This window comes from Pteropus vampyrus, unplaced genomic scaffold (genome assembly GCF_000151845.1).
Source record: "Pteropus vampyrus isolate Shadow unplaced genomic scaffold, Pvam_2.0 Scaffold702, whole genome shotgun sequence".
In the NCBI taxonomy this organism is placed as follows: domain Eukaryota; kingdom Metazoa; phylum Chordata; class Mammalia; order Chiroptera; family Pteropodidae; genus Pteropus; species Pteropus vampyrus.
In genome coordinates, this window is record NW_011889483.1 from 1027875 (window position 1) to 1045957 (window position 18083).

Here is an 18083-nt window from a genome sequence, read left to right on the forward strand (position 1 = left end):
AGTTAAAGTGAAGTCTTTATGGTGGGCCCTAATTAGATATGACAGGTATCCTTACAAAATGGAGAAATTTGAACACAGAAACAGACATTCAGAGAGGGATGAAGACATGAAGAGACACATGGATAAGACAGCCATCTACAAGCCAAAGAAAGAAGCCTGGAGCAGATCCTAAAAGTAACCAACTCTGCCAAAACCTTCATTTTGTACTTCTAGCCTCCAGAATTGTGAGATTATTGTTCAAACCACCCATTTTGTGGTACATTATTATGGCAGCTCTAGCAAACTAATACACCTAGGATATAAAGATGAGCAATAGAGGAGATTCTGCCCTTTAGATACCCATGGTCCAACAGGAAGAATATCAGTTCAATATATAATTTTTAAAATTTAGTAATGCCTCTTAAGGAGCAGGAGATTTCTGACCTCAAAAACAAAACAGATTTTGAAAGAAAAAAATATTGCAGGGTATTTCAGGAAAAGAAATAAACACATTTTCCTTTTAAAAAGTTCTGTCTTTTAAAGAAAATCACTATCTACAAAGGTTGCAGCTCCTTTTAATTTAAAGTTTTTATCTTCTTCCATCTCCCTTGAACCTTCTTCTGGCAAGACCCTTTGCTTACATTCATACGCTCTCTTCTCTCAACCTCTTCGCATTTCTATTTCTTTCCCTTTTCAATCTTCTCTAGTTCTCAGTGCCTTAAAAATGAGGAAATCAAGACATGGAGACATGTCTCCAGCTTTTTTGCACACTTTGTAAAAGTATGTTCCCTCACTTCTGCTTACCAGCTCCGAGAAAAATATTACTTCCACACCCTAAAATTTCTGTTAACAGCCTGTCTTTAATTCTTTAGAAGCTACTACTTTAAAATGAACCAGCTCTAAGAAATGCCTTGAATTTCTTTCTCTACAATTTCTATTTGTAAACTTTTGTTAATTAACAATATCTTCTTGTCTTAACAAGCAGCTTATGTTGTAAATAATTATTCACTGATATAATCTCTTTCATCATTTCAGAATGTATTGATCATTCTACAGAACAGAAAGTACCGCAAAATAGGTAAAATACATATTGGCATGGAGAAATCATTAAAAATATCCTTTTGTCATTAAATAAAAGGTAGTAGCTTATTTAGTATTGAATTTCACTATACTTAAAACATCCAGAGAAAGATAGAAGCCATATCTATAAAAAACAAATAAACGCAAAAAAACTTTCCTCCTTATAATACATCATGATAGTTTAGAAATCAGAATTAAGTTAATCTTTGAAAATGACACCATTTGGTATTATTAACGAGAAAAGTTAAATTCTGCGGCTTCATTAGATTATGGCATTACAAAAAGATGTGTGCCAGATTATTCTACAATATAGTGTTTTATGAATATTTTAAAATCTGGGAAATTTTATTTTCATTTACATAAAAATGTTAGTGAAATAATAATATAACTTAAAGTGTTTAATCTCTTATTCACAGAAAGTTTTCTCACTCTGCAGAACTTTGACCAGGTTTTCACATAGTTCTTTTTGCCATCAGACATAATAGCAATTGCTGCTATCAATTTAGTGTAAAAGCCTTTGAACTAGGCATTTTCATTACTTTTTTTAGCTCACAATAATTCAATGGGCACACATTCTTATGCCCATTTTCCAGATGCAAAACTGAGGCTCGGCATATTTAGCTTGCTTTTCCAAGATCACACAGTTAGGATACAGTCAAGACACCATTGGAAAAATAAGATCCCTAAAGTCTCGAGTCTCCACCCTTCTTACCTACCCTCAGGATAACTGAGTGTGGCAGCAAGAGTCAATGCCTACCCAACCCCTCTTCTTACTTACTAACAAACCCCCTATTTTATCTGAGCAGCAACATATATCTTATCTTTTAAAAATCCTTAATTTCACTGAAGTCTCTTTAGTGGAGGTGATGCTATGTAACAGGTTCTGGCCAGAAACAAAGGGCCTGTAGAAGGAATTCCTCCCAAAGGAAAAGTTCACTTCGAGAAAATCTTCACACTCTACATTCTTCCCAAGAACCAGGACTGGAAAATTCAGCTTCCACTTCAGAATCACAAGAACAAACCCCACACTAAAGCTGCAGAACTCAGAACAAGCCTGGCCCCATGGATTTCTTGTTGCAGGAGATATATTCAACCCCTTTTCTTCAAACACTCTAATATAGTTTCATACTATTTGTAATTGAAGCCTTCTCTAACTAATTCATCAAGTAAGAATTTCATTTCCTGAAGTAATACAGTCCTTATATCATAGGTCATAACTTTATTACCCAGATTAGATTTTTTTAAATTAAATTTGAGAGGTGACATTGATTACAGAAATTATATAGGTTTCAAGTGTACAATTCAATAATACATCATATGTATATTGGCGTGTTCACCACCCAAAGTTAAATTTCCTTCCGTCACCATATATTTGACCCCCTTTATCCTATATACTTCCCCTGCCTTCCCTTTGGTAACCACTAAACTGTTATCTGTGTCTGACTTTTTGTTTGTCTTGATTTTTCATTGCTTTCAGTTTTATATCCCACATATAAATGAAATTGTATGGTTCTTAACTTTTTCTGACTGACTTACTTCGCTTAGCATGATAATCTCCAGTTCCATCCATGTTGTTACAAGTGGCAGTATTTCATCTTCTCTTGTCACTGAGTAATATTCTATTGTATATTAGTTGTACATGCCACATCTTTATCTAATCATCTATCTAAGGGCACTTCAGTTGTTTTCGTGTCTTGGCCACCATGAATAATGCTGCTATGAACATGGGGCTGCATATATCTTTATGGATATTTTCGGGTTTTTTGAGTAAATACCCAGAAGAAGGATTGCTGGGTCATACACTGATTCTATTTTTAATTTTTTGAGGAACCTCCATACTGTTTTCCATAGTGGCTATACCAATTTACATTCCCACCAGCAGTGTATGAGGATTCCTTGTCCTCTACAACCTCTCCAACACTTGTTATTACTTGTCCTGTTGATGATAGCCATTCTAACAGGTGTGAGGTGGTATCTCACTGTGGTTTTGATTTCCATTTCCCTAATAGCTAGTGAAGTTGAAAATCTTCTCATACGCCTATTGGCTATTTGTATGTCTTCTTGAGAGAAATGTCTGTTCAGGTCCACTGCCCACTTTTTAACTGGATTGTTTTTTGCTGTTTAGTTGTATGAATTCTTTATATGTTTTGGATATTAGCCCCTTATTGAAGGTATTGTTTGCAAATATCTTCTCCCATTCAGTTAGCTGCTTTTTGCTTTATTGATGGCTTCTTTTGCTGTGCAGATTTTTAGTTTGATATAGGCTCATTCATTTATTTTTGGTTTATTTCCCTTGACTTTGAGGTCAAATTCATAAAAACCTCTCTAAATCCAAGGTCCATGAATTTAGTGCCTATATTTCCTTTTATGCAATTTATTGTTTCAGGTCTTATATGTAGGTCTTTGATCCATTTTGAGTTAATTCTGGTGTATGATGACACATAGCAGTCTAGTTTCATGCTTTTGTATGTGGCTTTCCAATTTTCCCAACACTATTTATTGAAGAGTCTTTCTTTTCGCCATTGTATATTTTTGGCTCCTTTGTTGAGAATTACTTGCCCATTTATATGTGGGTTCATTTCTGGGCTCTCAATTCTGTTCCACTGGTCTGCGTGTCTGTTTTTCTGCCAATGCCATGCTGTTTTAATTATTGTAGCTTTGTAGTATAATTTGGAGTCAGGCAAAGTGATATTTCAGCTTTGTTCTTTATTCTCAGGATTGCTTTGGCTATTCAGACTCTTTAGTGATTTCATACAAATCTAATGATTTTTTGTTCTATTTCTTTAAAAAATTTCATTGGGATTTTGATGGGGTTTGCACTAACTCTGTGTATTGCTTTAGGTAATATGGCCATTTAACTATGTTGATTCTTTCAATCCATGAACATGGAATATCTTTCCACTCCTTTATGTCTTCTTCAATTTCTTTTAATAATGTCCTATAGTTTTCACTGTATAGGTCCTTCACATGCTTTGTTAAGTTTATTCCTAGGTACTTTATTCTTTTTGCTGCAAATGCAAAAGGAATTATTTTTTTCATTTCTAATTCTGAAATTTCATTGTTAGTATATAGGAATGCAATAGATTTTTGTACATTGATTTTGTATCCTGCAACTTTATTGTTTTTATTTATTGTTTCTAATAGTTTTTTGGCCGAGTCTTTAGGGTTTCCTATACAGAGAATCATGGAAGTCCTAACTAGAGCAATCAGGCAAGAAATAAAAGGCATCTAAACTGGAATGAAGAAGTCTAACTGTTACTTTTTCCAAATCAGATTTTTTAAAAACTCTCAAGCTATGAGCCTGAGCTAACCTAAAGGGCTCTGTTGATAACAGTGAACCCAGGAAGGACACACACAAAAATCTAATAATTACCTATAGGAGGAAGGAAAAATGGGGTGGATGGTGACCAAGATGAGTAACAGATTTCTCAAAAAAATACCTTTTTACATTATTTTGATGGTTTCTAATCATGAATATATAGTCTATCCAAACTATGCAAATAATTTTTTTAAAAGCAAATAAATCAAAGAAGGATATATTGCCTTATACCTTTTCTGTCAAATCAACAAAATATTACCTTTCTTGGATCTAGTGATTAATTCAAGGTGCTTTTCTGTAATAGTCTTCTTTTCAGCTGTTAAAGACTGTAGACAGAAAATAAAAAATTATGTAGTAATTTATGTGACAAGGACTCGATATCAACAATCTTATATTCAAAACCTTAAACTACAACTTCCTTAACATATTCCTGTTTTCCTTTATTTATAGTCACCCAAATACATACTCTTCATATACTTATATATGTATTTTTATATTGTTCTTGAATCTAAAGAGAAAGCTGTCTAACATTTAGTTTATAATAGTATTTCTCTGTATTGAATTTCAAAATTTCCACATATATAAAAATTAAGCAGAATATCTCACTGCCAAAAGATTCTGAATATATAAACTTTCAATAAATACACTTCTTGTAAAGAATATGATTCTTCTCAGACTGTTCTTCAGAGAACATTCTCAGTATATATCTTTCATTTACAAACAAAGAAGTATAAAGGTTCTGCATGGCAAATAGGTGAATACTAACTTGCCACAATTATTAAAGAAATTCAAAGATGAGAAAAAAAAGGACCGACTTTCTTTGTGTCCTGAAGGACATTCCAAAGAAATAGAATGGCAGTGGTCTGAATACCCAGTAACGTACGATTTATCCTTTGGTATTCAAGGAAAACAATTTTATAATTACTTTACCAGAGTGCCTGAAGTATCCTGAAATCCTTCTTCACACCTGAGCCATGCTTCAGAGAGGGAAGCAGCTGTCCCCACTGTCCTGAGATGTGCTCTTTTAAATTGCAGTGAATTCTCTCCTGGAAAGGATGGGTATCCTGTATCCCAATCTCTTTTTTTCTGTAGAGATCATTTTCAAAGGAAAAAATAAATAAATCAAAATAAACTTCATTAAATATGCACTAAGTTCACAACAATATAGAAACCCAGGAATGGCAATAGTGAAGGCATAGTTTTTTAATATTTCTGAATCCCCAGAAAAAGGAAGAGTAATGAGACAGCAAAACCAACCAAAAGTGTATAGACAACACTTACAACTAGTCAAGGAAGTCCAATTTACAAATGAGTGAGGATAAACAATCAACTCTACAAACTCATGCATGGTATCATATCTCAACAGCAAGAGACTGAGAGAAGCAAAGGAGGACCTGAGCACATAGATATCTGGTGTTCACTAGGAAGTGAAGCAGATGATCTGAAAATGGTTATCTAAAATGGAGTGAGTGATAGCAATGGACTAGTGGTTACCAGAGGGGAGGAGGAGAAATAAATAAAATGTTAAAATAAATAGATAGATAGATAGATAGATAGATGATAAATAGATAGATAGATAAATAAATGTTTAAATAAATAAATAAAATAAAATTTTAAAAAACAAAAAACTAAAAAATAAAATAAAATAGGGTGACGGTATGGGCTCCACCCAAGATCAAAATAAGTGAAGGCAGTCTAGGACACTCAAAACTCAGTCAGCCAGAACTACCTTCCCAGACACGGCCTAACACTGAAGCGAGACTATACAGGGAGTGGAATCTTCTCAGTGCCAGGGGATGAAAGAGACAAAACAAAGAAAAGTCCAAATGAAATGGTGGAGGGGAAAAGAGTCATGAAATATCTAAATAACAAATAAACAAGTGGCCGTAGTTTTGCGAACTACAAGGAAACAATAGAAATTATAAAAGCTACCTTGAACACTGCCTCCTAAAAATTCAGAACAACTGTAACATAAAAATAAGCAACAGAAGAGATCAAAGCCAAATTCTATACAAAGTTATTATTAGGAAAAAAAAAGCAGAATAACATCCCAACACACAAAGAAAGCACACCAAAGACATGCCCATAAAATAGAAAAAAAAAAACTGTAACCTACTATAGTCTATAGAATAATGTCATTTGGTTCAATGTCATTTCATCATAATGTTGATGAGAAAATAAAAATTGATTTCTGCCATGACCTCCAGTGCATGTTCTCCCCATGTCTGCGTGGGTTTTCTTGTGGTATTCCAGTTTGCTGACACATCCGAGAGATGTGCATGTGAGGTGACTGGCGTGTCTAAATTGTCACAGTGTGGGTCAGTATGAGTATGTGTGAGTTCATCCTGCAATGGAAGGGTGTCTTGTCCAGGTAGGTTCGTGCTTGGTGCCCTGAGCTTCAAGGATAGATTCTGGCCACACACGACCCTGAACTGGAATAAGCAAGTTGGAAAATTACCACCTTGCTTGTTTTTATTCGTTTTTCTTAAATATATGTTTAGCTCATATTTATTTCAATGTTAGAGATGTTTTGGATCTTTATTTAGAAGTTTGGTGATGTTTTTGCAACCAGAAATATATTACTCTTGTTAACCTATGGTAAAACTGGTTTCATTATACATCATTTGCTTCAAGTTGCAGTTTTTAAGAACCTACTGATGATGTAAAGAGGACTTACTGTATTTTGAAACAAGACAAGGCATTCAGATTACCAAAACTCAGAAACAAAATGACAAAACTTAAGAAGTAGAATAAAAAAAAATCATCTCATACTTCTATTACACTAAGTGCAATTTGCATGTTAGAGTGTACTGAATTTGCTTTTTGGCTTAGTGCTTACCTTTGAATATTTGTAATTAGCTAACAATGATTTCGTGTGTTTGGATAGAATATATGTTTGGATAGAATATATGTTGGATAGAAGATATGTTTTTTATGGACCCCTTCAAGCAATCCTAAAGCATAAAAATTTTTTATGGACCCCTTCAAGCAATCAATCCTAAAGAATAAAAATTAATGAAAGCTGAGATACCTCGATATTTAGAAACTTGTTGAGGCTTCTTTATGTTACTTGCTAATTAGTGGTAGAGCTGGATCAAGATTTTAACCCTACTATCTTGTTCAATACTCCTAATAACTAAGAAGGAACCCAAGAAAAAGTAGATATCACAGATAATATTTTAAGAAAAACATAAGGTAATGAGGAAAAAATTTTAAAGTCTATCCTCCCATGAAGATAAAGTAAATGGATTCAAGAGAAGTAGAGCCATCAAGTCTAAGGATCCAACATACAAATAAGAATCCCTGAAGAAGAAAACCAAAGCAATGGAACAGAACACATACTAAAAGCTACAATTCTAAAGACTTTCCTAAAATTAAAAAAAGAAAAGACAGAGAGAGAGAGAAAGAAACTACATATTGGAGTATACCATATATCTGAGAATATCAACCCAGAAGCAATTAAAAAAAGATTTATCTTAGTAAATAGAGTTTTAAAAAATATTCTTTGAACCTCGAAGAAAAAAATACAAATGACTGACAAGTAATAAAAATTACATTATCATCAAATGTTGACAGCAATGCTGTATGTCCGAAGAAAATAGAATAATGTGTTTAATATACTCAAAGGAAGAAAATGTGAGTCAAGGAGTTTATATCCTGCAAAAGTGATTAACACTGACTTATTTTCTCCAAGCTTTGTTGTTTTGTTTTTTTTACAAACGTCCACAACAGACATATATTCATTTAACAAGTTTTTAAATTTGCATTTTAAGGACTATTTTAGATTTACATTTGGAATCAAATTAAGGTCAACTACTATGAGTTGATCACCAAATCAGAAATAAAACCCCTCATCAATACCACTGTAGTTAAGAAAAAATAAGACAAATTAAAACATACCATTAAAACTTCCTTAACTAAGAAAAGAACAAATTCATATAAACAAATTCATCCATAACCTAGGTGGTATTTTAACATGTAACAGCTCTATGCATGTTCCCCCTTACATAGAAATCCCTATGATAGGGGCAGAACTGTAAGGCATCTATCCTCAAGAGGTTGTTTACTGTGCAGTTTCCCCTGACAACTCTGAAGAAGCTCACTCAGTTATACAGATCAGTAAAGAAAGTGGAAAACATAATTTGGTTGATTTAAAGCATATATATTTTTTTAACCCCAGAGTACCTCTGTCATGCATTAAATCATCCCAGGTCAGCTCTTTAAAGAAATGTGTGATACCAGAGATGGGGTAGAGACACAGGAGATGAAACTGAAATATCCTGAACCAGAGAGTAAGAGAGTGCTTAAGGAATAATGAGAACGTGTCTAAAGGACACATGAAGCTTCACTGACTATCCAGTCCTCTCACCTCTCTATCTTTCTTTTTCTAGACAAAACACCTCCCCACCACCACCACCACTGCTTTACGCACCCAACCTGGCCAAGGTCAATCACAGGACATCAGCCTGGCCACAGTGATTGGTCCAAGGATGACAAAAGGACCCAAGCTGAGCCAGTCATAGGCCCTCTCCAGGAGTTTTGTAACTGGAGCTACTAGAGAAGATTCTGTTCTTTCCAACTTGGTCAAGGATGTGACCTCAGGACTCTGAGCAGCCCTGGTGCCCAGCTGCTATGAGCTGCTTGCCTACCAGTCAATCTACTGTGCATTTGTCCAATTTAAGTTAGGCTTCAATCATCAGCTACTGAAAGAGTTGAACTAGAGCACTCAGCAAATATCTGTTCCAAATGAGTGATTCACTCACTGAGTATTCTACAGGTATACAGCTAAAGACAGTTTCCATCTTCAGTGATCTTAGATTCTAAAGATACATATTAAAGAAAGAAGTGAGCCAAGATTGGGCTAATGGGCTCAAAAATAAATATTAATGAGGGAATGTTTCTTGGAGAAAGGTGATTCTGACCCGTACAAAAAGAGAAATATATTTTGGCAATGGCTACCATAGATCTTGGATTTTTCAGTACAATCCTACTTCCAGATATCCTGATTTATTACCCTTCAAGAGCATGGACACATCCAGGAAATTTCACAAAGCAGCACAAAATCCTTTCAGACCACATCTTCGGGCTGTGTTACCATGCTGACCTGGTCAAAGCACAGCTGGCCAAGTTATTTACCTTCTCAACATCCAGTTTCTGCATCTATAAAATGGGTAATAAATATACTCACCTGAAAGAAAGTGTGTAATAAATATACTTACCTCAAGACCACCATCAAGATTAAATTGGTGCTAATAACAATAGTATGTAACAATGATACCATAGACCACAATTTTGGATGTAAAAGAAGAACTAATTAATATTCAAGAGAGTTAAAATGGGAGTGTACTTTAAAATTATACATATTTTATAAAGATGTTTATTTACATTTTCACATTCTGTGATTCATAAAAATATTGTTTTAATCTAATGACCTACTTTAATTATCTCAAATATGAAAAGAAGAAAAAGCTTACTGATTAAAATTCTGTCTTCTCAGAGTTTAAGAAACAGAAGGGAATTAAATGAAAAACTAAGTGGAAAAGGCGAGTTTATTTCAGAGTCAAAGTCACTATTCCATGAACTGCAGCCCCTCGTAACTAATGCCACTTGCCTTCTCAGCTTTCTCTGAGGCTAGTCAGGCAACTGTAGGGCTCCAATGACAATTAAGAAAGCCCCACCCTTCTGATGTGGGGATAGTAGAGTGAATAAATAAAAAATAAAGGGTATTAGAACAAATCTGAGAAGGAAGAATATAAATAAATTAAATTTTCACATGGCATAATGAAATTTCTGAAAACTGCCTGTAAGGTTCATGACTACTTTGCTCATATCTTATTTTCTGCCAGGCTGCCTTTTAACTCTCTTCAATATGATCCAATGAACCCCTCAGGATTCAGTTCAAGGATTATCTTCTTCATGAACCCTTCTGTACTATTAATAGTCATCGGTTATGCTCCCTGAACCATTCTTTTGGAAATTAGTCACAAACTACCTTACGAAGTTACTTCTACTGTTACCATACAGAATGATATATTTGTGTGTTTATGTCTTCTATCCCTCTAAAACCAAGACTTCATTTATAACTTATTTTCTACATGTGACAAGTTCTAAAACTACAAGCTTCCAGATCTTGCTGGTTTATCTATTAACTGCTAAGTAAATAACTTCAACGTATGCTAAATAAGTTTAGAGGCTACCATTTGCTCCATTTAAGGAGGTCCATGTTATCTTTTCCATTCATGGTAGAATTTCAAGAAAGCCTATAATTATTCCAATGTTTTAAATGTTCAGTCAAAAGCCTTGATCATGCAGCAGTTTAAACTGACTTCTGTCATCAGAAAAGGTAACAATCGGTTGCCATATTTTGTATAATCATCATATACTTTCAAATTGAAGGTTACTATGGTCTAAGTAGTAAATGCCTAAAATATGCAATTATGCTTAAACTTACAATAAAATAATGGTTTTCGTATTTTCAAGCACCTAAGCTGTTAAAACAATCCAAATTAATTTACAAGCTATTCTAAAAGACTTTGATGCTAGAATCCTACTTCTGGCAATTGGCTTTCTTGTTTCATTCTTCTTAATGTAATAATGTTGGAAATATATTTTGTTTTCAACATTAAAAAAAAAAAGCAGAATTATTTTCCATTAGCCCTGTATATCAGATCAGAATACCATTAGTCTGAAATTTTTTTTTTTCCTCCTAAAATGGAAAATTCCTGTGCTAGAAATCAATTTCCCATTCCAGGTTGGCTATAACCACTCTCCCCAACCTTTACTTGATATCACTCTTAATCCAAGGATTTAAAAGGCAAAAATAACAACAACTGTTAATATTTGAGTAGAGAATGATTAATAAAATAAAACTGGACCCATGTTTTATTTGATCAATCACTCCCTACTCAAAAGCAAACAATGAATTCACTTAGGCTCTCTCCCTTTCCTGCTTCACCACTGTTAAGAAGTTGAGATGCAACAACCTATAAACTCAAATTGTGATAGACATAGTCTCATAGAAAGGTAGGAGAATATCATCAAGATCCCTTCAAAGGCTACAGATTCAAGTCTTTGTCCCTCATTCCCTCAAAGTCCTCTAACTGAATCTCAGTCTAATAGTTCAATACTAACCCCCCTACCCTGCAGAAGAGGGAAGTCTGAATACAACAGATTTTAATTTAAAAGCAATCAGTTTAAAAAGTATTAAGCCAGTCTTTCAATCAAGTCTTTTGCCTAATTACCATTACCTCAAAAATAACTATATAATCACACACTACTGAATTATAACTGGCTCCAATGAAAAGAAGCACAATGATTTAGCTATCATAGTATATCATATCAGAATACCGTTAGTCTGAAACTGAGTATGCTATAAACTAAATGTTTTATTCCAGTTTGGAGAAACATGGCAGAGTGAGAGACATCCCCAGATCTCTCCCCTTGAAACAACAATATGCTGAACATCTAAAACTCAACAAAAAACACCCAAACTGCACACCAGAACATCTGAGTATGGGATCTGTGCATAAGTGCTACCACAGGTCAGAACCCTGAGTGTCAGGTGGTGGACTGGGAGAAATAAAGAAGCTGCCTCTCACAGCCACCAGAGCTCCCTTAGGAAGAGGGAGAGGGGGAGGGGAGAAGGTGTGGTGAGTCCCTGAACAACTCTGCCTGGGAGAGCTGTGAGCTCCATGTGGCCGGCGGCAGTGCCCAGGCATCAGGGCAGAAAGCAGATAAGCGAGGATGGCAGAGAAACAAGAGTTGATTTTTACCAGCCGTGGTTGCAAAACTGAGGCTGAGCTGCAGGCCCCATCCCCCAACCCAGATGGGCACTCCCCCTATATCATCCAAGACCAAACACCACAGAGCCCCAGGGAAATCTGAGTAAATGCTACCAAAACTGTCATTAACACTGACAGGGACTGAGACTGAAGGTAGTGAGCATGATTAAATATCTATTAGAAAAAAAATAAGGCATTATTAAGGCTTAATATAAAGCAGGGATCCAAGAGACTTAGACCGCACCTATTGGAAACCAAAAGAAAAATGCTTTCTTTGCAACAGGCTAAAAAGAGACTTTTAGATAATTAATCTTCTTTCTGGGGGGCAGGAAGGAAGCAGAATATACTTCCATTAATGCCCAGGCGGAGAAATAGCCCATTAAATACCATGAACAACCAAGGAGACGAGGCATCTCAGAAAGAAAGAGAAAAATCTCCAGAGAATAAGCTTACAGACATAGAAATATGCAACTTAAATGAGAGAAATCAGGATGGTACTTCTGAAAAAACTCAGTGAGATCCAAAACAATTTATACCAACAATTTCAGGAATTTAAAAAAACAACTAGATGAGCAGAATGAGTTCTTTTGCAAGGAGACTAAAAAAAACCCAAATATAACCTCTGGAGATTTAAAAAAAAAAAAAAAAAAAAAAAAAACACTGCAAAAGTTCAAAAATGAAATAATGAGCTTGGGAAATAGAGCTGACCAAATGGAGAAAAGGATCAATGATATCAAAGACAGAAATCTAGAAATATATCAGAAGGAAAAAGAGAGAAACTGAAGAATGAAAAATAAAGAAAGAGAAATACAAGAACTAGCTGATATCATCAGGAGAGGAAACATAAGAATAATGGGCATTCTCGAAGACAAGGAAAAGTAGGGATTAGAAAGCATTTTCAGACAAATTCCTATCACCTAGTAACATTGTAGCTATCAGAACATCGTAGTGCAACACATTATTCAAGTGTCTATAACTGATGCTGGTGTAAACAAACTAACTGGACTGCCAGTCATAAAAAAGTAGTATACTTACCATTGTACTACAATTGCCTATAGTATTCAGTACAGTAATATGCTGTAAGGTTTGTAGCCTAAGAATAGGCTGCACCTATGTGTGATTGGCTATACCTTCTGGTTTATGTAAGTGCACTCTCTGATGGTTGCACAAAAATGAGATTGCTTAATGACCATTTCTTAGAATGCATCCCTGTCATTAAGTTGCACATGACTTCAAACTTTCAGTTTCTTCCAATGGACTCTTTGTTTACAACAGGCCCTCCCTCAAGTCCATAAAAGAGTGATCCTCTACTTTGTTGCTCTGGACTTGTGAGTGATTTGTCAATGATCCACGTGTCCCAAATTGCAATTCTTTGTTGTTCCCATTTTGCTAGAGAAATACATGGCTATTTCTTTAAGATCAACATTATTTGGTGGCTCAATGGAGCTCCAAAGTAGACCCACACAGCTCTGAGGCTGGTGAGTAAACAGACAGAGCCCACTGAGCTCACTGCTTCCTAGCTGACACTGGATTTTGAGGGTGTCATTCTCCTGGATCCAAGCTTCCACTCTCTTTCCATTTTGAAGCTCTTCAGGGTCTATTCATGATCTAATGTAAGCCTTCATCCTTTTCTAGTTAAGGCTTTGTTTTGTCCAACCAGTACTTAGTTGGCACTTCAGCCTAACTCTTTTGAAATCAGGCTGCTTCACTGGAAATATGCTGGTCTTCAATATGATTCCTTTTAGAACTAGCTGTTCCACTGGAACTGCACCATTCAGCCTTTGGTCCAACTTCTTTAAATTAAACTATTCCTAGTGGAACTTTGCTGGTATTTGGCCCTCAGGCTGTTCAGGCTTTTGCTCAAAAGAAAAAAAAAAAAAAAACTCTGAAAAGTTGGAACCTAGATATCTAAATATTTTGAAGGCACCTCCCAGTTCAGAGACCCTGGCCACTTTTCTGTTTAGAAACTGGTCCCCCTTCATGCATTTCTAACTAAATGGACCAACTTGACCAAGAATACTAATGGCCATTATGGGGAACTTTTGAATTTCCCAAACTTACTTTTTTAAAAACCAAATTGACAACTATAGCTTTGAAATTGCCAAAACTGAATGGAACACCTGTGTTGATTGTTATTTTGAGGCTTCCAAACATTACTGAGTCTAAAATCGCCTCTTTACAAAGTAAAATATTACAATTAACTGAGGCAAACAAACAATTAAAGAAAGACAAAATGGCTCCTGAGGCCAGCTTGTTTGTCTCAGGCTGTGCCCTCCAAAATAATCACGCCCCTCTCCTCTGGCTCATTTGCCTGACCAGTGCTACCTTCCTCCTCCTCTTAACCTCTCAGAACCTGTCCCTTTAAAATTAAGCCTTCTGAGTATGGAAAGGCAAAACCCCAAGGATCTTATATTCCCTGGACTAAAGCTGAACTGTTAACTATAGTCAAAGATGTTCCCAAAGCAACTGAAGATCCCCGCAAATTTGCTGAGAAATTTAGTATAGTCATTCAAACTTATCAACCTGGTTTCTCTAACTTATATAAGCTAGTTCATACGCTTGTTGGTGAAGGCCAGATCAGCACTGAATTAAAATTGCTGACTAGGAAAATCCTAAAAGATCTCTAGTATTACAATCAGGAGACCAACCCACTGGCTTATATGATCAGGCTCAGGCAATTGCTAAGATACTGCATCTGGTAATTCCGAAGCCTGTTGACTGGAACAAAATTCAGGCTTGCTCACAAAAGTCTGATGAACCTGTTCATGACTATTAAATTCAACTTCATATTGTTCTCAAAGTCTGGTCTTCATATGTTGAGTCTACTCTCGTAGCTTTGAACTCTATTTATTAAGGGGATGAACTAAGATCATTTTCTATCAGTTAAAAGGACCAGGATAGAATAGAAGACCATATCCACTCTAGACTTGATCAATTTGACAAATAAGCTTGCTTACACCCTCAATGAGCCACCTGAAAGAAATATCACTAAATTTCTTAATTTTCAACTCCAGCAAAAGAAAGCTCTTGTTTGGGAAAATGAAGGCCCCTATATGAAATTAAAAACCTCCTAGTTTATTGTAAAAAAAAAATTCAGGACACTGGAAAAGAGATCATCACAAACTTAACCATTTCAGGCATCTTCAGCCTTCTAAACAGCTTTCCAATGTCTTCCTAATTCCCAAAGACAGGGCTCCAAGGAACTAGAGGGGCTGTTTCCAATCCTGCCTTTTAACTAGCTCAGAGACACCACTCTCCAGATTGGGAACGAATCTCTCTGTCCTTATTGACACTGGAGCCACAATCTTGAAACTCAACCCCACAGTTGTAAAACATTCCTGCCTTGGAGTACTAAAACAGTTCAAATAGTGGTGATAGCTAATAAACCTCAACAGATTATTGTCTCTGTACCTATCCCTTTTTGTTTGGGCTTTTTGAAAGATATTCAGCACTTTTTCCTAGATTCCTCTGCCCCTATTTGTATTAGAAAAGTATGCTTAAACTCCTTTCCCAAAAGGGGGAAATAATTCTAGAATTTGACAGTAGTCATCAAACTAACCAATCAGATGAACTAAGTCATCCTTTAACATCTTTTATTTGCTCCATTTCTAACAACCCTACAGCTGAATTTGGGAGCAGTGATCATTTGTCTTTAGTAGATAAGTTACAATCCTTTTTAAGGGCAAAATCATCAACCAATATTCACAGAATCCACAGTATCAAGATTCAAACAGATTCCTCCTATCAAGATTCGAATAGATTCCTCAAAACCCCTTCCCAGAAGCAATCAATATCCCACTAGTAAAGAAGTCCTTTAAGGTATAAAGCTAGTAAAGAAGTCCTTTAAGGTATAAGGTTAACAGAAGATTACAAGGCTCAGGGCCCCATTATCCTTAGTGCTAGTCCCTGTAATACTTCTATTTTACTGTGAGAAAACCCAATGTCAAGGATGTGAGTTTGTCTAGGATCTCCAAGCAAAACACAACACTGTTATCTCTCAACACTGTTGTTCCTAACTCTCATATGCTATTAACATCCATCCCCACTAAAAGTAAATTCTTTACTGTAACTGATTTATGCAGTGTATTCTTTAGCATTCCAGTTGAAGGAGCTAGCCAATATGTTTTTTGCCTTTACTTGGGAAGGAAAACAATTCACCTAGACAATAATACCTTAGGGTTTTACTGAGAACCCTTATTTCTCACAAATCCTGAAGGTCGATCTGGATGATATAAAGTTTCCTAGGGGTTCTACTTTGTTGCAATATGTGAAAGAATTGCTTCTTTGCTCTTCCTCCCAAGTCTCCTCACAGGAAGCACCCACTTGCTAAAGTTTTTAGCCCTTAAAGGACATATGGTCACCAAGGAGAAACTGCTCAATATTCAGGGCATCTGATATCAGAACAAGGGCTGTACCTAGGTTCAGAAAGGCTTGATGGTATCCTAAGTTTCTCAAAACCCACAACTAACCATCAATTGCAAGATTTTCTCAGGCTAGTTGGTTACTGCCAAAATTGGATCCCAAATCTCTCCCTTATAGCCAAACCTCTGCACATTTTACTGAAGAACAACAACCCCAACCCATTATGGGGAGAACAGAACAGCATAGGCTTTAAAGAAGAGTTTAATGAACTCACCTGCCCTGGAGCATCCCAATGATCAAATCTCCTTTTTCGTATATGAAAAGGAAATGCCCTTGGAATACTCACCCAAAACATGGGTCCATCATTAACCCATGGTCTATTATACAGAAATTGATCCCTGTGGCATAGAAATATCCTTCTTGTCTTAGAGCCAGTACTGCCACTGCCCTTTCGGTTAAGGAAATCGAAGAAGCCTTTAACCATCTCTGTACCCCTTTCAGAAGGGCTCCTGAATTATCACACTCAACATTTTGCAGTCAGCCACCTAACCTCCTAAGAAATCCTTTTAACTGCTCCTCACATAACCTTTCACATTGTAATAAACTTAATCTTGCTATTCTTCTCTCCTCCATTACTGAAAAAGCACCTCATGATTGCTTAACAATGATAGATCACCTCTTGACCTCTCCTGATTATCTGCAAGAAACTCTTTTGAGTAACACTGACTTCTCATGGTTCACTGATAGTTCTTATTTAAAAGGTGGCAATGGCAAATACTGCTGGATATGCAATATTAACACCCCTAGATGTAACTACAGTGGCACCTTTGCCTTTGGCTACTACAGCCTAGCAAACCAAATAATACAGGCTCACATGAGCTAGCACCCTAACCAAGGGCAAAACTGCCAATTTTTATACTGATAGATGTGCTTTCAGAGTAGCTCATAATTTTGGAATGTTGTGGAAGCAATATGGATTCCTTAACTTGAAGCAGAAATAAAATTTTAAATGGCCAGTATGTTCAGGCAAGAATTGTTGTATAGTACACTTTCACCTGCTGCTTTAGTTATTATTAAGGGCATTCTAAACTGGATACTCTGGAAGCTAAGATAAATCACCTTGCTGAAACTTCTGCAAGGAATGATGCCCTTAGAGGAGCTAACAGAGGTCAAACCTCTGTCTTGGACCAAAGAGGTATTTCCCCAAATGATAACTTTGAAAAACTGGCTAGAGAAGGTCAACAACTGGCCTCAGGGTCAAAAACAAAACAAAACAAAACAAAACACAAGATTGAAAAATCCAACTATTGTGGATTTCATAAAAAGATAAAGCTCTAGTTGGGGCTAATTAACAATCCAGTCCTACAAGAGACACTATAATTCCCATTCCTAATTAGTATACATGTATTAAACCATTGACCCAACTACAAAAAACATTAATTAATACTGATGAGGAAATATTAATAAGGTAGCAAAAACTACCTACCTCACTTGCTCTACTCGCCCAATACACAACCCAGGGAAGACTTTTGCACTACTCCCAGACACTTTAAAATACCCAA

General features: G+C 35.8%; 1 protein-coding gene across 1 annotated transcript in view; it reads right to left on the reverse strand.

Annotated features, from left to right (window-relative positions):
- The window catches only part of SPIDR (scaffolding protein involved in DNA repair), a 435467-nt gene that overhangs the window by 382403 nt on the left and 34981 nt on the right, over positions 1–18083 (reverse strand). Inside the window, 2 exon segments of the mRNA XM_023526085.1 lie at positions 4638–4704; positions 5309–5464. Of these exon segments, the coding sequence (XP_023381853.1) occupies positions 4638–4704; positions 5309–5464 (223 nt within the window).